This window comes from Pan troglodytes, chromosome 4 (genome assembly GCF_028858775.2).
Source record: "Pan troglodytes isolate AG18354 chromosome 4, NHGRI_mPanTro3-v2.0_pri, whole genome shotgun sequence".
Classification (NCBI taxonomy): Eukaryota; Metazoa; Chordata; class Mammalia; order Primates; family Hominidae; genus Pan; species Pan troglodytes.
Genome location: NC_072402.2, coordinates 156,376,211 through 156,402,574, shown reverse-complemented (window position 1 = coordinate 156,402,574; position 26,364 = coordinate 156,376,211). Strand labels below are relative to the sequence as shown.

Below are 26,364 nucleotides of genomic sequence, written 5' to 3'. Positions count from 1 at the left end.
GAACAAAAGATGAGAGGCCAGTCCAAGAGGATCATGGTCGGTAGAGAATGTACATCTACCGAGCTCTTTCATATCCCCAAGCTGCTAGGTTTTCTCTGAGTTGCCAGAGTTTTCCCATCATTGGTTATCTGCATCCCTACTACTACCAAACTGTGAGTATTTATGTAAGGCTCTGATCCTACTGCTTATTAATTCCCAAACATTCATGTATATCCCATGGCGGTTATAAAGAATTTGGAACTTGTAGAGTTCTGCATTTTTCACAAATGCTGCATGTGGCAGTCTGGTGGCCATCCTCTCAAGCTGGCTTCTTCCTGTTCCCCCTACCCCAGCCCCTTTCCTAGAACCTTAGTTTAGGCTCTACCTGGGATGCATCCCCTGATACCTCTTCTATGAAGTCTTCTCTGATTTCCCTTCCCTGCCTCCACTGAGATGGCTATGTTCACCTTTCTCACTGTTTTGTGCTACCCTCTCCCTCATAAGAGGGTGTTGCACTTTTGTTTCCTGGCCTGGAATACTCTGAGGATGGTGGCTCTGTGTTCTGCCCCATAGAGGCACTCGGTGCATTTGGATTGGTTAGTGCCTTGGGCTGATGACCAGGGGTCATTTTCCCTTAACGACAATTGCTGCTGATGACCCCAGTGCCTAGCACACTGCCTGACACACAGTGGCCCCACAATAAACACATAAAAGATCTCCAGTAATGAAAGGTAGCACGTGCTATGTTCTGTATAGTGAAAGTGGATGAGAGCCTGCGAATTCAGGGAAGGTTTGTGCTGGAAGCATCGTCTGAGCAGGGCAGAGCAAGGTGGCTGGGTGAGGGATGGATCTGAGCTTCTTTGCTTCAGGATGCCATGAAAGGCACTGATTTCTCCTTTCTCATTGCCCCTCTCAGTAGTGCCATCCAGCCCCACCATGGCCTCCTCCACAAGCCTCCCCTCCAACTGCAGCAGCTCCTCGGGCATCTTCTCCTTCTCACCAGCCAACATGGTCTCAGCCGTGAAACAGAAGAGTGCTTTCGCACCAGTTGTCAGACCCCAGACCTCCCCACCTCCCACCTGCACCAGCACCAACGGGAACAGCCTGCAAGGTAAGCCCCAGGCCCCACCTGCCAATCCAGATTCAATGCCCTGACTTCACCCTCCCAGGGCCTGAAGCAGATGCATCACCATTGCTGAGGGGATCAGCCTTGGGCCCTGCCTGATTCTCTCTGCCCTCATCTCTTCTGTTCCTTTGTATTTGCTCTCCTCAGCCCTGGCCCTTGGCCCTTGGCCATACTCATCTCTCCTCTGCTGGAGGTGCTCAAGAAGTCCTCTTTCCAACTTCAGCAATTCTGCTCAGGCCCGGGATTTGCTTGGGAATACTGTTTCTACTGACTAACAGCATCATTTCTCTTTTCTCCTCTTTCACTCCCTGTGGTCGCCATTATCAGATCAGTCTTTTGTGGACTCTAGCAAGTTCTCCAGTGCAGGGTCTCTCCCGGGACTGGCCTTCTCCTGAAGTAGGTCACTCAACCTTCCCTTCCTGTTGCCTGTGTCAGAGTGAACGTGTGTGGGGCTGATAACACGGAGGGGGTGAGCCATAACTTGATCAGAGCCCTGAAGTTAGATCATCATAGACCAAAGGCCAAAGACTTCCTACTGGGATTAAGAAACCCCAGAATACCACTAGAGTATTCTGATTCATACTAAAATGGTTCAATCGCTTTCCCACCATTGCATGTGGAAAATAAAATAGTTGCTAAGAGTTGAGATGACCTTTTCATTAAGAATAAAAGGTTACCCACCTTTTAAAACTGAGCACACCATTTCTTACATTTTTCTTATGAGCTCAGCACTGTGTTGTGTGTCATATGTTGAGACCTGCACAACCTCATTCATTACCCCCAGCAGGATTGTGTGGTAGGTACTCATATCTCCTACTTGACAGATGAGAAAACTAAAGGTTAGAGAGGTTATGAAATTGCCTGACTTTTAACAGCTGATACATGGCAGAAGCTGGCTTCAAACTCAGACTCAAACATTCATCTCCTAAATACTTTATTACTCAGAGGTGCTAAAAGAGACATAGCCAGGGTTCCTAAGGCAGCTGGTAGGGAGATAAGATTAGTAAACTAGTCAACCACCATTTATTGAGCACTGAACAGTGTACCTGGAGCTGTCCTATGCATGGAGCAGATTTTATACCATTTAATCCTCACATCTTCCTAAAGTATGAGGGCCATTATGGCCTTCATTGTGCAAATGATAAAATGGAAGCTTAAAGAGGGTAAATACCTGACCACAGACATAGTCGGTTAAACGGTGGAGATGAATGTAAGCCCCATCAGAGTCTGTGCCCTTAAGCCCAGCCATACAAAGGTTCCCACAGTGTCTTCCCTTGGTGGCTGGCACCTCACTGATGGAGGTCAGCCTGGAAGTCAGGGAGGGGTGAGGTCAACCTGGAAGTCAGGGAGGGGTGAGGAAGGCAGTGCACATGTCTGGGATATCTCAGCCCTGTTTCTTATGTACAAGTACATGCATATTTATACTTGTCTACACATACTGTGTGCTGGATGCTTTACATTGTGATGAGCATATAGTGATTCTCCTAAAGACCGTATGATGTCAGCACTAGTCCCATTATACAGATGGGAAACTTGAGGCTCAATTTGATCCAGGTCACATGGCTAGTAAATAGTACAGCTAAACTGGAACCCAAGCCATGTGACCCCAGAGCCTGAGCACCCGATCACCTTGTCTTTCTGCCTCCAGAAGGACTCTTCAAAATACTCCTCAGAACCCTGCTTGCAAATCTGCCCAGCACAGCCCAGACTCAGCGCCCCACAGAGCACGCTGCTGTTCCCCACTCTAACATACAGTGGCAAATCCATCTTCTTAGAGGAAAGAGGAAAAAAAAAAAAAGCGTGCCTGTGCAACTGCATTTCAGGCAATATTACTCATGATAGAAAATGCCCACCTCCACAAAGTAGAGCCACCCATTCCTGCAAATCTCATTCTCTTTCAGCTAAAAATAATGCTTTGTCACCCTCAGTACACCTCCAGCTGGCAAACTAGGGATATAATGCTTGAGCGAATATAACTTATAATGGGTTTAAATAATGATCATACATATGGAAAGCAGAAATTTACCATTCTTGAGCTGCCAATCTCAGCCCTTGCTAAACATAGATTTGACATCAGAAACAAGATATGATGGGGTTTATAATCAGCAGTTGAGGGGAAGCACTGGAGAAGAAAAGGCCCCCACTATCGGAAGGTCAGTGGCTCTATCACAGGCCAACAGTGACAGATGTGGGCAGCTCCCAGGATGCCCGATGTCTTCTCATGCCCTGTGATCCTAGGAAGGAGCAGGAAGTGGTTGGAAACAGGGGCTGGGCCCAGATCTTATGACTTCCTGGGTTTCAGGAGATCTGGTTATCACCTGAAAGCCAGGATCTGGATGAGGGTATGTGCCTGTTCAAGTAATGATGAAATGGCTTCAGGACAGGGATATATACAAAGTTTGTGCATTTGTCCTCCCAGGGATTTTCCAACTCAATTCTTACCCAATTACAGATCCCAAAAGTACAGAGACTGTCCCCACTTCTCTGAATAACTGCTGAGTCTGTGCCTCTCTGTCACCTTTCCTAACACAGGGCCACAGTGTTGGAGGTTTGAGGTCTGATTCAGGGACACACCTTGTGCTGGATTCACTGTTGTGGACGACCCTGCCCTTTCCTTCTGATTGAACAAATGTCAAGGAGACTTTTTTGGATTTTCCCCTATCCCATGCCCTGACTATTGAGCATGACAAAACAACAACTATAAAAAGAATGGACTGGGCATGGTGGCTCACACCTGTAGTCTCAGCACTTTGGGAGGCTGAGGCAGGCGGATCACCTGAGGTCAGGTCTTTGAGACCAGCCTGGCCAACATGGTGAAACCTTGTCTCTACTAAAAATACAAAAATTAGCCGGGCCTGGTGGTGCGGCCTGTACTTCTAGCTACTAGGGTGACTGAGGGAGGAGAATCACTTGAACCTGGGAGACAGGTTGCAGTGAGCCGAGATCGTGCCACTGCACTCCAGAGCAAGACTATTTCAAAAAGAAAGACAGAAAGAAAGAAAATGGTTTTTGGTTTGCTCATACTGTCATATACCAAATATCCCTACTTTTGAGATGTCAGTGATGGACATACGAATGGAGAAATTAAAGTCAAATTAATGTAAACATCTCACTTTAAGCTCTTCTTTCTGCCCACTGCACCCCCAGGTGCTGTGCTGGCAGGTGGGGCCCACACTCTGGGACTTGCCTCTTTACCCTCTGCACACAATCTCCAGCAGGGCAAAGAGGACCCAGCCTTAGGTGGGCACCAGTTTTTCAGGGCACTCTTGCTTGAGCCACAGAAGTTTTCCCTGAGAAAGGTGACATTCAGAGAATTACTTCATCTTTAACTTTCCAAACTATTTCTACCATAAAAAAAAAAAAAAAAAAAAAAAAAAAAGGATGTAGGCAGGTTATGGAATTGGTGTAAGGATCCCTGAAGTGTTCTATTCCACCTTTTTCCTTTTCAATGTTACAGTAGCACCTACTTCATTGGGACCCACCTAGTTCAGAATTGTGATCATTAAGACAGGTTAAGTGACTAGGAAGACTTGGTTAAGCAAATTGCCCATGTCAACAAGATTAGAGGTGCCACATTTAGGCCATTTAAGTGTTTTCAAGGCCTATTTACCTCCAACTACCACTCTGTTAACTGTGCATGGTTCTGTTTTTTAAAGCCGACTCCTAAAAGACCTCTTCCCCAGCAGCACTCCCTTAGTCTCCTCTGGTTACTGCACGCATGTTTATTCCCCAAGAACTAAGCACGGCCATGTCACATGGTGGTGATAATGGTGAACACAGCCACTGACTAGGAGGGCTTATTCCCAGCCTGGCTCCCAACCACCCTTAAGGTAGCTTGTCTATTGTCCCTGTTATACAGATGCAGAAACTGAGACTGAAGCTAAGGTGGCTTGTCCCCATTTACACAACTAGCAAACAAGGAAGCCTGGGCTTTAAGCCCAGACAGATTGACTGGACTTAACATATTAAGCCCCTATGCTATATTACATTTCTATATTCAAGTCATTAGGTTAGGCACAAGAGGGCTACAAAATCCTGCCCTCAAAATCTTTCCCTGTATTAGGGAAGACATGACACCAAAGTAAATAAGGAAGATCTGTCTGGGAAAGGCTGGGCACCCAGCTGTGGAAGTACAGAGGAAGGAAAGATGGAGAATTCAGAGCAGGCTCAAGGAGGAACAAGTGGGATTCAGGGCCAGGGAGATGGGGGCAAGGGGCACTTTCAGCAGAAAGACTGAGGACAACCTTAGCCAAGAAGCAGAGACAGACATGTCCTGGGTAACATGCAGTGACCAGTAGGATTCACAGATTCTATCATGATTCCAGCTGGCTTTGTCTCCCAGGTAGATAAAACGTTTGAAAAGTTACCATATATCTGAGGGTTTTTTTTTTTTTTTTTTTTTTTTTTTGAAAAAGCAACTCTAGTCTCAACTTCTGGAGCCTCACAAAATGTCCTGTTAAAAAATAAAAATATGGTGGTCAAAAACATTTAGAATGTGGTGCTCCCTGGATCACTATCTTGGAGATCCACAATTAAAGTCTCTGGGGCATCCTGCAGTTAAATAAAAATGACTATTTCATTTAGTTTGGCAAACTTGTTTGCCTACAGGGTCCTTTTCTGCATGTTAAGAACACTTAATGTCATATGAAAAACTTTGGAAAATGCAACTATATTTTGGATTTAAAGAGAAAAATGCAGAGATACCTCTTTCTATTCTTATGCAGGTGAAGTAATTGATAAATCCTGGTCCCAGACTACCTAACTGTGTCTGTTTTCCAGAGCCAAAGACTTGAGTCACCAACTATGCTCAGTCTTTGTCCATGGAGATGTCCTCTCCTTTCTCCTGAAGCTTATGCTGCTTAGAGCTTGGGTTTCCGGCAATTTAGACCTCAGAGGACTTCATTTATTCAAGACAGAGGCATCCCCAAGAAGGCTGTTACATGCCATTGGAACCCCCGCTGATGTAGTGATTCTAAACCTTAGCCATGTCCTGGACAGTCTATGCATGAAAAATTAAAAACAAAAAGGCCAGAGTAATTTCACAAAAATAGTATCCATATACTGATGTTTTTTCTTTTCCACCTTGCTGAAGCTCAGGCTGGCTCTTCTCAACCCTAGATATCATGCAGCCCAGGACCAAATCCTATGGAATCGTCATTTTTTCCATGCACATATTCAGTCGGTGCAAGATTTACCCACTCACTTACCCCCCTGTTCCTGATTAGCTCATAATTCTTTTTTTTTTTTTTTTTTTTTTTTTTTTTGAGAAGGAGTCTCCCTCTGTAGCCCAGGCTGGAGTGCAGTGGCACGATCTTGGCTCACTGCAAGCTCTGCCTCCCAGGTTCATGCCATTCTCCTGCCTCAGCCTCCCGAGTGATTAGCTCATAATTCTTACACATGTGGTGGTTTGGGGACGACCACATTCCACCCTCTCACTCCAAACCCTCCCAGCTCTGCAGAACTTTGTTTTGTCTTTGTTTTTATCAAAAATGTGGAAACGGTAATGAAAAATGCATTGCTTCTCAAAGCAATAGTTTTCTGAGCTTCTGTCAGAGAACATGATCATCCAGCTGCTGGGGAAAATGGCAGAGCCACCATGGTCTTGTGATGTCTCGGCACATGGTGCTGAGAGGGTGGTGTCCTCATGGGAATCTTTATGCACTCCACTTGGGCAAGTTGGCATGCCAATGGCATTTCTGGAACATTCCAAGCTCCAGACACCCATCCCTCTCACCCACATAATCTTCAGATTGCAGCACAGATATAAGAAAAACAACTCCTAAAACTCAAGATCTTCAGGCAGTTTTGCAGTGGAGTTTCTCTATTAAAAGGGCCTCTTTGGAGGTGTCTAGGCTCAGAGGCCACAGGCAGGGATCTTTTCCCATAATTTACTCAACCGCAAGGGTTCTGCCGTTGGAGTTTAGGAAGTCATGATTGGGATTTAGAGAACAGTAATGCTTTGATATTACATGCAAAATTCTGGGTGTAGGCAACATGGGCCTTAGAATGTTCCAGAAATGCTGTGGCATGCTGTCTTGCCCAAGTGGGGTACATGAAGATTCCCCATGAGGATACTCAGCACTGTGTGCCAAGACATCACAACCTCTTTTGAAGAGAGGTTCCATAGCTCCCATTAGACTCTCAGAGAAGTCTGTGGGCTTATGAAGGTGAGGTAGGAAAGTAGGAGTGGGCCAAACCCACCCCCTAGACCCATATATTTGTTTTTAATTTCAATTTTGTGCTATCATGTATAAACTTGGCTATTTCATTTTTTTAAAAAAACAAAATCTAAATCTCTAGCTTCTCTTGAAACATTTGAGAAGATCAGTGGCTGTGAGCAGTCATTCCTGCCCAGTGGCATTTGGTGGGAGCTGAGTCACTGCCCAGACATGCCCTTGGCATCATCACCTCCATCCTCACTTACCCACCCAGGGGATTTACTCACTGCTGTTTGCAGCCTGGGCTCTTGGGATGCTGGAGTTTGCAGCCCCAGTGGTCCAAAATAAAAAGCGCTGTTAACTATGAACTGGTACATCAGTTAGCTTTGCTTTAGAACTTTTAATGTGGCCCTAAGTGGAGGCTTAATCTAGTTGATCTAACACACTATTTGGGTACCAAAAGCCTGCTTAGATTTTTTTTTTTTTTAATTCTGGCCATTCAAATGGGATGTTTTCACAGACCAGCTAATAAATGTTGGCTGGACCCACCAACCAAATTAGCTTTTTCCTTTGCTTTGAATCATATTGATACTGCCTGAGTTGTGTGACTATACTATAGGGAACTGCTCTTTAATGCCAGGCACGCAGAATAGATTTTGGTGGAAAGCGAAAGTAGACTTGCACCTTTTGCCACAGGCTTAAAACTCCTGCTGTCTTTAATAAAGGTGCCTGGACCCACCTCCAGCCTGGATGAAAAGATCCTTGGGGAGGCAGAGCCATGCTGGGCTGTCACACAGCAAAGACTCCCCTGCGCCTCCTTGCCTTTGGAGTGATAGCATCTCGAATTCTCCAGTTAAGGCTTGGATTGAAATACTGAGCTCCTGGTTTCAGTCAAACCTAGGGCTCACTTGAATCTTAGGGGGACTGCATTTCCAACTGATCTCAAGTCTTTGGGGGTTTAAGTTGGTCTGCATTTGGCAAAAGACAACTTCCTGTTTCTAAGAAAAAAAGGCTTATGAGGGCTTACGGAAAGGACTCCAGGAGCTTTTGGGCTGCAAAAAGGCTCTTGCAAAACAACATTTGGATGATTTACGTGTAAATGAATCAGAAACATGTGGATTGAATTTCCTTGTGAATACAGATGGGTTTAAAAATTAACGGAAAAAGTGGCAAAATACTTTTTGGGTTTCGTTTTAATTGAATCTAAAATACCAGGGGTGGGGGTGGGGAAGCCGGAGGAACGTGGGGGTCTTGGGGCTAAGAGCCCAGGGTGGCCTCCCTGTGTCCACTTGCAGGATTTGTGGTACTGGGGTTCACTTTTTTTTTTTAAGGCACATTCTTCCAGAATAGTAAACTAAGAGGGCCACTTCCTAGACGCAGTCATCACTGACAAGAACACTAATTTACGTTTAGATTTGCCATAAAAAGAAAGCAATGACTCTCTCTGCCTGACAAGATACTCAACCATCATTGGGAGCCAAAGACGGCTGCCCCTTGCTTGTAATGTCAGCATCTCTGTCACCTTGACATGTTTCAAAGTTGCCACCCTTTTTTAATTTTCTTAGTTATCCTTTTATCCTTCCCAGCAATCACACAAAGTGTGCCACATGGGATGGTGCCTATTTGACATAAGAGCAAATACAACTCAGAGAAGTTAAGCAATTAACACAAGGTCACACAGCTAGTTTAGTAGCAGAAGTGATGGGTTAAAAATCCCAGCAGCTAACCTCTATCAGGTCCTCACTAGGAGCTGAACCCAGGCTAAGCACTTTGCATGTGTCATTTTATTCACCTCTCCAATAACCCTAAGTGTTGCTGTGATTCTAGCTACAGAAGCTGAGCTTCACAGCAGAAAAGCCAGAGGTGGGACTCAGGCCTATCTGATTCTGTGTTCTCTAAATACCACTATCTGCGACCTCCTAGCTTTGAATGCTTTCAACAATTTTTCGTTACCTCAAACAGGCTTCTTTTTTCCCAGGATCTCACTCCAGCTTCCCCAGGCTACAGTTTTCTAGGAAATATGGTCAGATCATTCCCGAAATGTTGAGTGAAGCCGTGATATGGAAGACATTCTGCAGTTTCATGCAAACCTGTCTTCTCCTCCCAGCTATGCTTTCTCCCAACTTTATGTTCCCAGTGAACAAGGCCTGCTGTAGCTGGCATTTCCTTCTCCCAGCTTAAGGACCTAAGCAAAGGCACTCAAGATTTCTGCTCTGTGGCTTAGTTTTTGTGCTAATACAGAGGATAGGGAATGCCAAGTTTTTTGTAGAAATTGCTTGCAGTTTGGATGGACCACTTCTTTATATTTTGGATGTGAAGGGGAGGGAAAAAAGAGTGACAAAGTGAAAATTCTCACTATTTTGCAAGGTTCGAAGCTGCAACTTTCCCAGTGGTATTCAAACTATGCAACTTTCCAGTTATGCCTTAAAATTGAAATCAGATTTGGAGAGATGTTTAGGATATTTTGTTCTGTTAAAGACACATACCCATGCTGATTTATTATAATTTTTAATAAAGCACATGTATATTTTATAACGAAAATTCATTCCAGAGAAGATGAGAGCAAATTTGTGGCTAATAGTCGAACAACATAGTTGTGTGTGGGTGTTTTTTTTTTTTTAGTCTTCATTATTTTTCTCAGTGAGAAGTTTGAACGCAAAAAAACCATTGACTTCTGTCTTCTCTTTCATAGCGATATCTGGCATGATTGTTCCTCCTATGTGAAAGAATTGCCTTGAAGAATTGTATTAATGAAGAGGTTGGATTCTGCTACAGAGAGTAATCTGATACAAGTCCCAGAGTGGAACTTTTAACTCAGGCCTTTTTAAGAGGAATCACAATAACTGCAGATTTTTAAACAAACAAAATCACCGACCGTGCAAATACTGAAATTGGAAGAGGGATCTGCAAGTGCAGGGTGTTGGTTAAAGTTGTACCTCCCAAGTATTTGGGGGATATATTTATTCTGTATTGACAAAAGCAAATCCACTTTTTCTTTTTTTTTCTTTTTTTTTTTTTAAGCTTAATTCTGCAATCATTTGTCTTTTATAAACCGTAAAGCTCTATACAAGGGACACTATAAATAAGACTCCATGTTTTAATTTATGATGTTTTTAAAGCTGTGTAAAGGAAGAATGAAGTGGTGATATTTACAAAAAAGTAAAAAAAAAAAAAAAAAGAAAAAAAGGAAAAAAAAAAAAGCTTGTATGGGACAGAATAGGAATGCCAGTTAGATTTTTTAGAAAAACTAAGGGTCGGCTTTTGCGCCTTAAAGCATATCAAATGGTAGTTAGCTCAGACAGTGCATTTTCAATATCTAACTTAACATGCCACCCCTTAGCAGTGCAAGCTTATTTATCTCTTTTGTATTGTTGTCTTAAGTAACTGTGTAAATAAATGCAGCCTGGAAAGTTAAAACGCGATGTAAGTGATCACATTTTTCCCTCTACTCGAAAATCCAGTGCCTCTAGACAGATTGTTAAAACTGCATATTTAAATCTGATCTCATTCTCTCCTTTTACTTAAGTCAGTTTCTTCTGAAGCCGATGGCCTCTCGAGAGCTTGGTGGCACACATACTGTGTGAGAAATCTCCTTTGAGACTTCATGGAACAGGGTCCAGGCACAGAATTCCACACTCTGCCCTCCAGTTAACAAGCCAAAACCTCACGTACGCTCCCCCATTTGCAAGTTTAAAGTTTACTTGTCCTAAATGCCGACTTCATACCTATCTTCCAAAAGTTGATAAAAGCAACGTGGCAGGTATTTTCGATTTTCCCATTCAAGATACTGCCTCTATCCGTCGACCCTTACCATTTGTAACATAATAGATTGAAACAACAGGTTAAGTGCTTTGGAATTAAGAGTTAAAGGGAACCGGGGGTGGGGAAAGGAAAAGAAGGTTGAGACCTCCAAAACATAGTTTTCTGTTCTATGGGAATTTTTGCTCTCATTATCTGGGAAGTGTTCTTAAAAATAAGAATTAATAGCAAAGATGCAGCAAAGCTCTGAGGATGCATTTGCCTGATATTTTTTCTTTGCTCTTGTGTTTTTGTATGTAGTTATAAATACTGTAGATTTTTTTTGTGATTTTTTGCCAAAATTGTTGTTCTATTTATACATTTTAATGTCTTAAGACATTTTTTCAATATCACAAAAAGATTTTACTGCGTATTTTGCAAAGGAAAAAAGCTCACTACCTTTAGCTTGCACATACTTGCAAAGTTAATTAAAAGGCTTTTTGTTTTAAAGGGGATTTTGTAAAATATCCATATAAATAATGTATTTATCTTTCGAATTTGTACATTGCTTTTCCCTTCTTCCTCTTCCTTCCACCCCCAATTTATTTTATTGTGTATGTTTGCTATGTGAAAAGTGCGTATTTGTTTGGTCACCTACACTTGTATTAGCTGTTTCAATGTGATTTTTAAACATTTCATTTATAGTTATTTTTAGTATTGTTATAAACCATGCTTCAGTTTTTTTAATTTCCACCCAAAAGTCATTGTCTATTTTTGTATTATTTGTAAGTTAAGAAGTTTTTTCCAATATATGGCAAAAAAAAAAAATAGTAGCATATTATTCTTGTAGTATTTAGTTCAGTAGATTAAAAAAAAAATGTATCCTTTGCTTTGGAAGCTTACAAAACAACCCTAATGCTGTTTTACTCTATTAATATGCATGGAATCTCTCCCTTTGGAGTGACGCATTTTGTGCATTAAATTCTAGGGAGAAACTTCATAGAAATCAATGAACATACTTTCTTTCTTAAGTCTGCTTGTATATTTCCTCTGTCTTTCACATAAATATAAACCAGCAGATTGGATGCCTTAACAATGCAAATCATATTCATTTCACTTGTACATTGTAACTGTGCACCAGAACTGTCAGTCATCACTAACATTCTAAGAAAAAAGAAAAAGAAAAAAAGAAAAAAAAAAAAAAACAAAGAAATCGAAAAGCACAAAAGAACTGTTTTGTTACCTTAAGACAATGTAACTTTTTCTAGTAGAGCAAGAAATCATTTACAACAATGCTGCAACTGTGCATGCCCCCATATGGATTTTGCAATGGTTTTCACTAGACTGTCAAGAGTGCGATTTTTATGGGTTGGGGTGGGTGGGGGAGGGGAGTTGTGGGAGGGTAAGGGAGGGAGGAAAGCTGTTTTTCATGGTGAGAAATAATAATGATGACTAATAATAATAAAAAAACTGGAAAATGTAAGCAAGGTGGACGCATTGCTTCTCGGTACTCAGAAAGGTTATCTGAATTTGCGTGGTAAGCGCTGGCCTGAAGATGTACACAAGTTAAAGCCATATTTTGTCTGGTGAGCCCCTTAACTGTTTCTGAAGGAATGAACGGTCAGCCGGGAAGGTGTCCGGCTTAGACCTTGACAACAGACACTACCCATCTGTCAGCCATGTGCAGTGGTTAGAACTCTTCTTGAAAGTCCAAAGAGCCTTTAAAATGTGTATAATTTGTGTTTTGTTGCTTCTATTTCTATTGATTAGATGAAAAGACATTCTGGCCCTCTGATCCTCTTTCTTCTCCACAAAAGTTTTACAAATAAAAGATGTTCCCCTAAATACAGAATATGGCTTTAAGAAGAAAATGAAATGAAGAATTAAATTAAGATTTCAGTGTTGGGGGAAAAATACAGCTTCTGGATGACTGGATTGCATAACATTGCCCTGGCCTCACATTGTACTAGGATGCAGCTTAAATGAAGTCATCTCTAAATCTACTAACCTTTCACCTTCTTATCAAAACTTTTTGAATAGACACACACTGTACAGTTCAATTGTTAGAGAACCTAACTACTGTAGAGATTGTTATAATTTTTTTTTTTGCAAAAATTCAAGCTGTAAAAACTTTTCAATTTTCACAATATTTAATTAAAGTTACTTCCTGTCTGTGATGGCAGCTCCTAGTTGTGTATTCATTTCTCTATTTCAGATGAGCCAAAGTCCAACATAATGTAAAAGGTCTGTGTTTGCAATGACTCAGATCAGTCTTGATACCCAGTGAAAAGGAATTAGGGTAGTGCTGGGACACCCTCTTTTTTATGTAGGTCCTTGGGGATTTGCTAATCTGGGATGCAAATTGAACACGCGCAGCGTACTGCTGCCCTCTGCCGGCGGTAGCTGGACGTGCACATGCCCACACTGGTCCACATAGGAGCCAAGAGCCCCCAGCAACTTCAGCAGCCAAGCCCTGAGATCCTCCTGCGTGATTGAACTGTGAATCCAGGAAGTGGCCATTCTAGAACCCCTATCCTTCGTGCTACAAGTCTGAACCAAGCTTTTCACACACAGCTGCTAATTAATCCCAGCGAGCCTTCTGGTCAACTAATTATGTGCCCTGGCTCATTGATGAGGAGGCATGTGTGAACTGAGCTTTCTGTGATCAATATTTTTTAACCCCACATAAATAAGATACTTTTCCTGTTGGACAGGAGTGAAACATTCCACAAATACCAGATAGGTACCTACTCATGTAAAATTGTTTCACTTTAAATTCCATCATGATCATGAGTCTTTCTAAATGCACACTCAATGATTTTCCTACTTTTACAGTTATTGAACATGATGAGGTTAATGATACTTGTAAAATGCCTCAAAAACTCAGCAAATAGGCTGTAGGCCAACAGAAACTTGATGGCCAGAGGTGATAGGATGGCTGCAATACAGTCACATGTGGTGGGCACTGTTTTGGCTTTGGAATATAGCCCGATTTGAGTAATGAAAGAGAGTGATATATAAGTTAGAGAAGCTGCCATCCTTTTTAAAGAAACAGAACTCTTGCTGAAAAGTGTGGCGATTCAATATATGTTTCTTTTGAATTCTGTGTTTGATATAGTTTCCTGTATTAGATGCAGACGATAAAGATTGAACAAGAGGCCCCTTTCCTTAGGATGCACACCATCTCAGAAAAGACACACTTATATTCAAATTATGCTAGAATGGTCGGCCAGGCTGAGACAGGTGTGCCACAATGCTCCACAGAGCACAGCTGACGTCCACACCTCTGACACGCTGGCCCCTACAATCTTTAAGGGCTACCTCTTGAAAGTGCTCATTCACTCGATCGTTCATTTATTCATTCATGCTTGTAAACTTTGCGCGTTTCCTATGCCTCTGGTGCTAGGCAAGACATGGTGATACATCGGTGGGCCATGGTGATGTTATACCCACTTGGAGCTCATACTTGAGTGGGGCAAATGAACGTTAAGCAACCACTCAAGTGCCTGTAACAAACGAATCATGGTAATGAAGAAAATGTCTAGAATGCTCTGAAAGTACATTGCAGCAGGATCTGATTTAACCTGAAGTGCTGGGAAAGGCTCCAGAGAAAGTAACATTTGAGCTGAGGTATAAAAGCTCAGCAGGAGCTAACCAGGTGGGCCTGGCCCCTTAGGCAGAGGAAACGAGGGAGGTGTAAGAACACTGAGCTTTGGAGCACATAAGGTACATTTAGGAACAGAAAAACTATGTGAGTGGAGTGTGCAGATGTGCACAATGAGACTGTGGGGCTTGGGAGTTCAATTCAGAACATGTCCTGAGCACCTACCACGTGCCTGGTACTGTGCTAGCTGCCAGGTACACTAAGCAAATGGGCCATAGTTCCTGCCTGTAGGGCCTATGGCAAGGCTCATAAACTCACAGCCCCATATTTGTTCATAGGGGCTATGCTGGTTAAAAAATCGGGGTGGGCCAGGCACGGTGGCTCACGCCTGTAATCCCAGCACTTAGGGAGGCCGAGGAGGGTGGATCACGAGGTCAGGAGATTGAGACCATCTTGGCTAACATGGTAAAACCTTGTCTCTACTAAAAATACCAAAAAAAATTAGCTGGGCATGGTGGTGGGCGCCTGTAGTCCCAGCTACTGGGGAGGCTGAGGCAGGAGAATGGCGTGAACCGGCAGGTGGAGCTTGCAGTGAGCCGAGATTGTGCCACTGCATTCCAGCCTAGGTGACAGAGCTAGACTCCATCTCAAGAAAAACAAAAAATGAGGGGGTAAACTAGGGATAAAAACAACCAGACAGGGAGTGGGAGGGCTGGGGCCACTGGCAAGTGCATGCTCTGTCCAAAGTGAGAATCCCACTTGCTCCAGGCAATTGCTCCCATGTGAGAATGTGGACCCAGTGTTGCCCATCTTTCATTTCTCAAGAATGCCAGATGTTACTAGATTATTTAAAAATCTGCTATAAAATTTTCACTTTTAAAATGTCGGCAACTTATCTAAAAACAGTGTTTTAAAAACACTTTCTTGGCCAAACTAAGTCCAGAATCCCCTAGAGTGTCAGTTTGAGACTTCTGACCAAAAGATAAGTTACGAACGGTGATGTTCACACAGCCTGATTTGAAAGTCATAATGACATGTTCTCTCCGTGGAGATCAAGGAAGACTGCAAAGAAGAGGATACTCCAGTGGTGTTCTATAGGATAAGAGTTCTCCAAACATATAAGGGAAAGTAGGTAATGGAAGGCACTGGTCAATGCCCTGGCAGCTGACTTTATGAGAAAAAACATTATTACCATAAATCCAAATAGGAATATGGAAAATTGGAATCATGTGCTTGTGAAAAAAAAATCCTCTGTCTTCTGCAGTAGCCGTATTCAATGCACAAGTATAGGTCAGCTTTTAAAAACAACAACAACAACAACTCTGTTTGCCTTGCACAAAGACCCTTATGAATGAATCCATTTTTAAGTACACTTTCAGTGAAGTGGACCCTTTCCAACACACCATGCTCAAAACCACACCTGCCCTAGCATGCTCCAAAATCATCGTATCATCAAGAATTTTGCTCCTGAGATTATCTTCTCCCTCTCCAGCACCATCACATTCTCTCTCCTCAATTTACATTCAGACCAGCTTACAAATGTGATCTCATTGAGGAAAAAAAAGATTTGACCTCACTTTGCTTGTAAGCTAGCCACAGTCCTCCTGCTCCTGATAGTAGCAAATCTCAAAAGAGTTGTCTATGTCTGCTATCTTCTCTTCTTCATTTATACTTTCTCATTATTCATATTACAATATATGTTTATTGTAATTTTGAAGAGTGGAGAGTCTTCCATGTTGTAAACAAGGGATCTCAATTTATATTTTAGAAGTACCATCTTGGTTGCTACAAAGAGAACAAATTGGAGGGAGACAGAGGGAAAATAGAGGACATTAGGAGGCCATTGCGGTCATCCAAGCAAGGAATGAACAGCTTGGACTAGGAGAAGAAAAAGGAGGAAAATAGAGAAGATTAAAAAATATTTAGGCAATAGAACTATCAGGATTTGGTGACTGATTCAATGTCGGGATTGAGGGAGATGAAAAAGTCAAGATAAAGCTCAGTTTTGTGACTGCTGGTAAAGAAATGGTTGATGTCTCTGTTTGGGCCGTTTCCTTGCTCTGGAGTGCAATAAACAAGCCCCTTCCTCGAATTGCCTTTGCTTTCCTTCCCTCTTCCAAATATGATCCTCTTCTCCAGAGGCTTCTGTATTTACATTAGGAATGAAATTCAGTTTCTGGAGCTGGAAACACTTTGTTACTTTTTTTTTTTTTTTTTAACTTAAGCATCAAGCAGTTTTATCTCTTCTCTCTGGAGAGTTATGCTACAGTGGGACTGATTTTTATCTACTTAGCATACATTTTTCCCACTGATTGTAGAATTTTCACATTCTATATTAAGAACAAACATTCTAGGCCCTGGCGTTAACCACAGGCCTGATGGTTGGCCTTCTGTAGGAAATATCCTGCACTGGGAATTATCTTATAAGGAAAATTTAGTACTCCACAAAGACGCTGATGAAATGTCAACACAAAGGAAGGAGAGCCATTGAGGGTGATTCATTCAATAACATTGATATGGATGGGATTCTGCCAGGAAAGCAAGGAGAAATGAATGAGAAACAGGCATTACCCATGGCCTTCTCTGAGGCATTTATTTACACAATATCTCCTTACTGAACATCTTTGTGTCAAGTGCTGTGCTAAGGGCTGGGAATATGATTTATGTCTTAAATAGACCTATTTCCTTCATTGTTTACTGCCTAAGGAGGACAGAGACATGACTCAAACAATCACACAAACATATAATTACATACTGTGATAAAATGCTCTGTAACCCTAATATATCTGAGTGAGCATGTGGCTCTATCTCTGCATAAAGTCGAGCCTAGCTCAACAGCCAAAATTAATTAAAGGGGAACCAAATTCCTTATCTAGACCCATCAAAAGCTATTAAAATAATCTAAATATAAAGCCCACAGCAATATCTAGTAAAGTGACCTTTCTTCTATTATCTTTTCCCTCACTTCTCATCTTATTCAGATACTACTTTCTCCAATCCATCTGACCAAAAACCCCCTGCTCTATTCTAAATTTCCATGATTTTTCTTCCTGCCTTCTCCCTCTTTGTCCATCTCTCTTATTGTTTTATTTTTTACTGTAGGGGCAGAGAAGGCTTCTCTTCCACCCTCTCTGAAGGTTCATTGAAATGACTCACCATAGACAGATAAATAGGAGAAAAAGGCATACAAACTTATTTACTTGCACAAGGACCCTGGAGCCCTGCAAATATGAGACTCAAAGAAGGGCCAGATGGCTATAGCTTAAATACCCTCTTCATAGGGGAGAGGGAAACGAAGGACTATAGGTAATCTTACAAGGATAGTACATATTTTTTAGGGAAAATGAATAGACTGGGGAGGCAGACATTATCTTGTAACTGACTGTCTTATAAAACTGCAATTTATAGGAATGTGAGGGGCAAAACTGCATTGTGAACAAAGTTGTCTTACTGTGCAGATAAGGTCTTCCAGGTAATCTCTCTGAGCTGCTCTCAGAAGAGGAGATAAAGGTCTGCCTGAACATGGTGATGACTTTTAGCCTCTTCTCTTCTCTGGTTGTTAATCTTTCCTGGTTATTTGATGAGATTCCTAGGGAGGTGGGTCTTAAGACAATTGCATTTCTTTCAGAAAGAAGTTTCCTTAGTCAGATAAGAAAATTCTAGAGAAAATCTCTCCCTGTGCTTATAGGGGATGTGGGGTGGGAGGGGAACAAATAGATAAGGTTAGTAAGTTTTGGCTTCTGAGGCAGCTTCTAAGGCCTTCCAAGTTTTAAAAATTCTGCTCAGCATGCCAAAGCACCATACTTTGGGGGATCGCTCTCTGTGCTCCAACATTAGCAAGTCTCTTTTCCAGCAAGAACATCTTTCGTCTTTAGCAGAGCAGGGGAAAAAAGGGAGATATGGTGCTGGTTAACTATGATTCCTTTTGGCAGGCTGTGGGAGGGAAAGTCCATAAACATTCCCTTGTTGATACTCAAGAGGCAGAGGCGGGAGGATCACTTGAGCCCAGGAGTTTGAGGCTGCAGTGAGCTATGATCATGCCACTGCACTCCAGCCTGGGCAACAGGCTGCACTCCAGCCTAGGCAACAGAATGAGATCCTGTTTCTAAAAATAAATAATACTAATAATCCCGGATCTGTTCTACTTTGAGAGGCAAGCATAGGGAACCATGAGCACATATAGCAAATAAATTGATTTGGTTATGTTTGAGAGAAGACCTGGAGAAGGTGAAGCAAGTCAGCAAGGAAGAGTTGGGAGTGAAGAGGAAAAATATTCCAGATAGAGATGACAGGTCATGGCGCAGTGGAAGAACAGAAAGAAGGCTAGAGGGTTGGTACCATCTATTTTCCCCTGGGGAATTCTTCTCCTCAGTTCATCTCCTTCTTCCTTCTCTCATTTCTTCTTTTTTCTGCTTTTAATCATGACTTCCTTCACCTTTGTCTCTGCATCAGTGCTGAAGAGTATTACGCTCACTGGTAGCTCTTAAAGAAGAGCCAGCATCCTAGATTTTCCAATGCCCCTCTCCTTCCATTTCTCCCCATGCCTACCTGACCCCTAAATCTATTGCATGGAATTTTAGAGACATAGTCATCTTCTCTTCAACCCTTTAGACAGCCATAATCAGAGGAAAGGTTGGGGCTCCCAATGTGCTTCTTTAGAATTCAAAGGAAAACATTCCTACCCCCCAATCACATGCCCTACAAACCACTGCAACTCAAAGTGCCCAACTGAAAAGAGCAACGAGCCTCCTATTCTTCACAAGCACAGAATATTATAGGACATTTTTGTGTCCAGTACAATGCCAATTTACTTTATCAAACTTAAGGAGCCCAGAAGAAGAGAGTAAAAATAAGCAGGAAATCAATACTAATGGCAATTGGCATCCCTTGTTGAGGGCTTACTTTTATGTATTATTATTCACGTTAATTTATTTTATTTTCTGAGACAGGGTCTTACTCTGTCTCCCAGGCTGAAGTGGCAATGATACAATCATGTCTCACTTCAGCCTCAACATCTCAGGCTCAATCAATCCTCCAACCTTAGCTCCCCAAGTAGCTGGGATTGCAGGCGTGCACCACACATCTGGGCGATTTTTTTTTTAATTTTTGTGGAGACGGAGTCTCACTATATTGCCAGGCTAGTCTCAAACTCCTGGGCTCAAGTGATCTTCCCACCTCAGCTTCCCAAAGTGCTGGGATTACAGGCATGAGCCACCACACCCTGCTGGGGGCCTACTTTTAGATAAGCTGATATACTATTAGCTATAGAAACATGTTTGTTAACTTCTCACAGTAGCCATGTGATATGGGAGCAATTATCTCCTGCTGAAATAGAATTGCTCACCAATCCTGTATAAGAACAAAGGATCCCCAATGGAACTTGAAGGCCATTTATTTAATGCCTATAAACACAGTAGTTAGTATATCTACGGAATGCATTGCTTCAATAATTCGTATCTATGGAAATGACTTAAATCACTCAAATTCTATAACTCTCAGTTACTCATCTTATTGTTTTAAGTGACAATAAGAGTATTTATGTTAAAAGGTGTCTAAGAAGATGATGTTAAATAAGTCACATATGGAGTGATTCAGTGCCCAGGACATATTAGCCACTCTGTCAATATCAGATATTGTTATTCCATTCCACAATTCCAAGTTGTGTGTGTGTGTATCATAATACATTTAACTGATCTCAAACCAATAGACATTAGGTTGTCTCTTATTTCTTGATACTGCACTCATTATGATGGACTTCTTGATTTAAAAGAATAAAACTCTTGCAAATTCTTACTGCTTCTTGAAAGCTAACTGTATAGTATCCCTAGCATTCACAGTGCCACCCTGAAAATTAGATTAGACTCCTTTAATATGGGAGACTTGCCCAATAGTTTCCATATGGATCCAAAAGATGGTCTGTGGCTGATGCTTGTCATAAGCACAAGCAAAACAACAGTTCTCCTTCAAATCATTTATTTTCATTATATTTCTATATTATATAGTACCAGGGAAGGTACCAGGGAACTCCAGACAAAAAATAAAATAAAATAATCAGTCTGAATATTGTCATGTGCTGAAGGAAGCAGATTCTAGGCAATAAATCTGCAGGGCAAAGGCTTAGCACTGCTGTCAGGTAAGAGGATAAAGATGAGAGGTGGGTAATGTAGGGGCACAGGGAAGGAGAAAAAAAGAAATATTTCCTATGCACCAACATCACTTAGTAGTAAGATCCCACTAAGCCCCTTCAGAGTTAAAAAATACAAATGTAACAGGTTTCAGAGAAATGAGATTAGGTGTAATTTAGATATGATGAATTCATTTACAAGTTGGACTGCTAGGAGTCCCCATTTTCATTCAGAATGAGAAATCTCATGAAATAACTTACTTACCCAGATAGGTGGTTACTATCTGCCAGTTGCTGACCTAGAAGCTGGTGTGAGAGCCATTGGATGTAGACAATAACCCAGTATAAAACCAAAAGCAAATTAGTAAGTTCACATGTAATTACACATTGGGAAGAGTCCTGTGAGAGAAACTGGCAAGATATTGGACGTTTCATCTTACTGATGCTGGGATTGGCCATGGGCTTGCTACAGCCTGGGGGAATAGGTGGTAAGATACTGACAAAGGTCTTAGATGCGACTGTGAAGTCTGTCCTGGTTCTTACACTCCAGAGATTGGCCACGAGAAGGGCTTCCCCATGGAAGCTGTTGAAACTCCAACCTGAGTTCTGAAATGTCCACACCTAAAACAGGTATGAGCACAGGGACATCCTGGAGCTAATCTCTGCTGCCCCTCAACTGGGAGCAATCACCCAGCCATGCCGGCAATATCAGCCGTTCCTCAGATCTACTGCCCTGCAAATTTGCAAGCTTGAGAATTAACACTTGCTGTTAATTCTTGACCTTCGAGGTAACTTGTTGAATGCCATGATTGTGGCAATAGCTGACTGAGACTGAAATAGAAACCTAGAAGTAGGCATGGTTGTTAAGAAAAACCTGAAAAGATGTTTTCAAACTCAGTGGTGAGTGTTGAGGAAACAACAAAAGTAGTTTAGTAGTTTAGAAAAATTGTGACCTGTGTCATGCAACGGTGAAACATTTAGTAAAAGTAGTACCTGTGATCATCTGGAAAGGAAGACATGTACCTGTTGAACTTAGAAATGGAATATTAAAAGCCTGAACTGGCTGTAGGTAGCCACACTTGATAAGGTACTACATGAAAGAGATGAGCTCAGAAAAGAGCTGTCCAGTTTACAAATACAGTTGAGAGAGTACACAGAGAACTCAGAAAATCTGGGACATACTACACTGGAAAATGATACTGTTTCTCATCTCCAGAATTTTCATCCAGTGAAATATCCTCAAAGAAAATACAGCCCAAGGGCAAAGACCAAAACAAGGACATGGCCTTTCAGATATAGCCTAGGAGCATATTCCAAATAAAAAGTGTACCCATCACACCCTTTGTTAAGACCTCCCAAAGGATTGAAGTGGAACCTAGTCGATTCTTCCAAACGGACAAAGGGGATCCTAGAAAGATCACGTAGAAGCCTGAGGTACCTAAATTAAAATTTTATTTCACTTAAGGGTAAAATAAAAAAGAACGGGTCCCCAGAGGGCAGAACCAAGACCTGTGGAAAACAATTGTGTAAGGATCCACTTCAAGGAAGCAGAATTAGGGTGAAGCATGTAGTTCCCCACTCCACTGATGTCGGGCTAGCCACGTGACTTGCTTGGACCAATGGAATGAAAATGGATACACTGTGAATGGAAGCCATGTGGCTTGCTCAATATGGCTTTGGTCTGGCAGCATTATTGTGGTAATAGGTGACATACTGATTCTTGCTCTCAGACAGAATTTGGACCATCTGAACATAATTGACTCTGAACACCCAATTAAAACAACCTCTTTCATGTCACCTTCTCTAACATCACCATTTTCTATATTCTTCATAGCCCTTTTCCCTCTCTGGAATTATCTCATGTGTATATTTGCTTATTTGCAAGCATTCTTATTTATTGCCATATCTGAGCACCTAGAACTGTTTCTTGCACATAGTAATACTGAATAGATGCCCTTTGATTTCCCTCTCAAGGATTCTATAATTTTTGTAAGCACAGGTTGTACTGGGGATATTATGAAGACGTTTGGTTTTCACCTTCAATAGTGCCTCAAAACACTGATTATAATTTGTGTAAAGCGCATCTTGACCTGGGATAGTTACAACTCATTGGGAAACCTATATGTGCTCTAATTAATTATATCTGAATAAGATCAGCAAGTGGAACCATCTCTGAGTAACTTGGAGTAACTGAGTAACTCTAAATAACCAAGTAATCCAGGAGACAGAAAATACTTTCTGCCTGAGTTATGAGGAGCAGGACTACTAGAGTGTTATTTCCAGTATACCTATCTTAAATGTTTTCATTGTTGATAAGGCTGTCCATATCAGGCAAAATAAAAATTACTGTAAATAATCATGGAAATATGACACAATAAACCTCACCTATAAGGAACAAAACCCAAGAAATGCCAAAGTTTAGTTCTCAGGAGCCCTCATTGTCCCTCTACATTTGTTCTCAACATGAAGCTCTCTCAAGATTGGGTTGATTCTTTTCTTCACTCAACAGGTATTATGGCAAGTGCTGGGAAAACCATGGCAAGCAAAGCCAGAGGTGGTTTTTGCCCTCAAGGAACTTTCCACCTAGTGAAAGAGCCAAACATTGATCAGATATTTATGTAACTAAATACAGTATATTAAGGTGTTTTGAGGGCTAGTTTGGAGGACAGGAAACCAAGAGAGCATCGAGTTAGAGACTGACCCTGCTTGGGCGACCAAGGATGTTTTTCTCGGAGAAAATGGAGTTCAAGCTGAGATCTGAAGGATGATTTAGGCAAGAAAAACACTAATGGGAGATTGAATATCATACGCAAAGGACCTGAAAAAGATCAGTGTGGGTGGAGCAAGGGAAAGAGAGGTGAAAGATAAAGCTAGACACGCAGCAAGGCTCAGACTATGCAGAGCCTTGTGTAGGCCAGTCAGGAGTTTGAGTCTTATCTAGAGAGTAAAACTACCAGCTTCCAAGAGACTCAGGAAGGCATTGTTGACAAATATCGAGGGCACTTGGATAGTAGTTCTCAAACAACACCCCTCCGCTGGTGAATGCCTCTGGACTGAAACACAGCAGAGTTGTTTACCTCCTCTTGCCCAGAATGCCATGTGTCAACTTGTAAGAGTTGGTTCACCTTTACCTTTCCATGAAGCCCGCTATGGTGTAAGCAATACTCATCAGACCTCGTAAGGCTTGATATTTATTTTATTTCAACTATCACTCTTTTTTGTCAAGTGTAGTCTCACACACAGCAGGTAAAGCTTAATGGTTTAAGGAATAAATAGAAAATTGTCGGGCTCACACCCATTAGCTAATGGATTACTAAGCAAAAGGGACTCCCTTCCACCCCAGCGCACTTAGCCCAGGGTTGCTAGGAATGTTAAAGATGACAAGCTAACACTCCATCTTCACTCCATGGGCCCAGGGGAAGGGAACTCAAATTCAAATATGGCTCCTTTGATAGACAGGTCAATGAATGTGGCTATCATTATGTAATCACATATCTTAGCATTTATTTATTATCGACTGCACAACACATTCTGGAAATGTATTGGAGACATTTGACCTGCCAAGTTGGAACGTTTGTTGGCTACAGCCTGGCAGACAGAAGGACCCTGATGGGAGAATCACTCAGCCATCTTGCTTTTACTCACCGCATTGGTGTCCCAATCATTCATGGGAAAATATGTAAGAAAAATCAGCCTATTTTAAATACATCTCCTTGGAAGTAAAGGTGTGTGACATTCTGTTATCTGGAATGCTCCTCACCTTTGTAAATTAGCCACCCCACATGTTGTGCTGAGACCTCCTTTCCACAGTCTTTAATCAGTTGTTTCAGATATATGTGTCTCATTAGCATCTGAGCAATGCAATCACTTTTTTAGCCTGAATCTCATGATTTTATTGGGCTATTAAGAGCTTGATTTGTGGGCAGTGGGAACAGCAAGACAATCCATGCCACTGATCACATTATCCACGAGGTATCCAGCAGAACGGAGAAACCAGCAACCCACACAGAATGGTGGGAATGTAAATTAGTTCAATCACTATGGAGAACAGTTTGGAGGTTCTTCAAAAATCTAAAAATTGAGCTCCTATATGATCCCAGCAATCCGCCTACTGGGCAAATATTCAAAAGAAAGGAAATCAGTATATTGAAGAGTTATCTGTACTCTAATGTGGTGTTGGGGAGAGCCAGCACATGCTTGGCCTCAGAATGCCAGGCCATGCAGCAATCCAAGCAGTGACTGTGGCCTGTGCCATCACCCTCTGACACCTCAGCTTGGTCCATCTGGGAGTGGAGAGGAAGGGGATGAAAACTGCCTGCTTCCAAATGGAGTTTTCCACATGTTAAACTGAAAAATACGTTTACAGGTAAAGGAACCACAAAACATAGTAAAAGGATCCCAATGCTATTTCCTATGAGGCTGTCACTAAGAAAAATCAGCAGCTAATGATCCACCTCTTCTGCGTTGCTCTAACCCAACATTAAAGAGTTATAGACTCTTAGAAGATAAAGGTGTAAGCTTAGAGATTATTTTTCGAATGCCCTCACTTACAGGATGAAAAGGCAGACTCAGGGAGGGGAAGCATCTTGCCTATCATCACGCAACAAGAACAGAGCTTGCACAAGCCTCAGCATCCCCATTCCCAGCACAAGAGTTGGCTGTTTCTCTCTCTCTGTACTTCTCTAGTTTCTGGGTCAGTGAAAATAAAGATCTGTAAAGGCAATTTTTAAAGTTGAGAAGTGGAATAAAAAGGCAAATGTCCTCTTCTCATTGCGTGGTACACCTACAATAATAGCAAAGAAATATTAGCATATGTCATTTTAAGAAAACTCATGTAATTCCTCATTTGTGAAGTCAACTTAATGGTTCACCTAGTAATATATGTATGGAATTTTCTGGAGGGATTAGGAGAAAATAACCAGCAAACAGTCAAAGCTAGGCTCCTTCTTTTTAGCATTCTGCCCATCTGATGAAATGAGATGTCCTGGAGGAATTTGGAAGCTGGGAAATACCTCCATCTCAGCAAACACAAATGGTGATGCATTTACTAACTGCCTCTTTGCATCTCTTCTTGTTCTGTTCTCTATTACCAGTAAGTGTAGTCTTCCTAAATCACGAATAAGATTATGTAATGCTCCATCTCCTTCAATAGCTTCCCATAACACTCAGAATGAAGCACCTGCTGCTTCTCATAGCCGCAAAGCCTTACATGATAAGAGCCCTGCTTATCTCTCCAAGCATATCTTATACCCCTCTCCCACCTGCTCATGTCCCCTCTGTATGCCTTGCTCTTTCCCACTTCAGGACCTTTGTACATGCTCTTTCCTCTGTCTGGAAGGGTCTATTCTTTTTCTTTGTATGTCTGGTAACCTCTCCGTCAGGACTTGGCTCACATGTCAGTTTCTCAAATGAACAATCCCTGAATCTCTCAAACAGGAATCCTTTCCTGATCCAGATATTCTCTACCCTAAGCCCTGTGTTTCTTTCTTCCAGTACTTATCTCTAGCTCTGATAATTTTATTTTTCTGTTTATTTGTACTTCCCACTAGAATTCAGGTCCTGATAAAGGCAGAAACAATGTCTGTACTGTTCACAGTTATAACCTCAATGCATAGTACAGTGCCTGGTATGACAC

At 41.8% G+C, this 26,364-nt stretch overlaps 1 protein-coding gene across 31 annotated transcripts in view; it reads left to right on the top strand.

Moving 5' to 3' along the window:
• The window catches only part of EBF1 (EBF transcription factor 1), a 402,216-nt gene extending 389,038 nt beyond the window's left edge, over positions 1 to 13,178 (top strand). For 17 of the 31 annotated variants that reach the window (XM_063811625.1, XM_063811629.1, XM_063811624.1 and 14 more), the window contains 2 exons: positions 896 to 1,090; positions 9,956 to 13,178. In XM_063811625.1, the coding sequence (XP_063667695.1) occupies positions 896 to 1,090; positions 9,956 to 9,987 (227 nt within the window). In that variant the 3' untranslated portion in view covers positions 9,988 to 13,178. Of the gene's footprint in view, positions 1 to 895; positions 1,091 to 1,432; positions 1,792 to 9,955 lie in introns of those variants that run through there. The other 14 variants (XM_063811623.1, XM_063811631.1, XM_063811622.1 and 11 more) reach the window with 1 other exon arrangement.
• Positions 13,179 to 26,364: the final 13,186 nt, after the last annotated feature.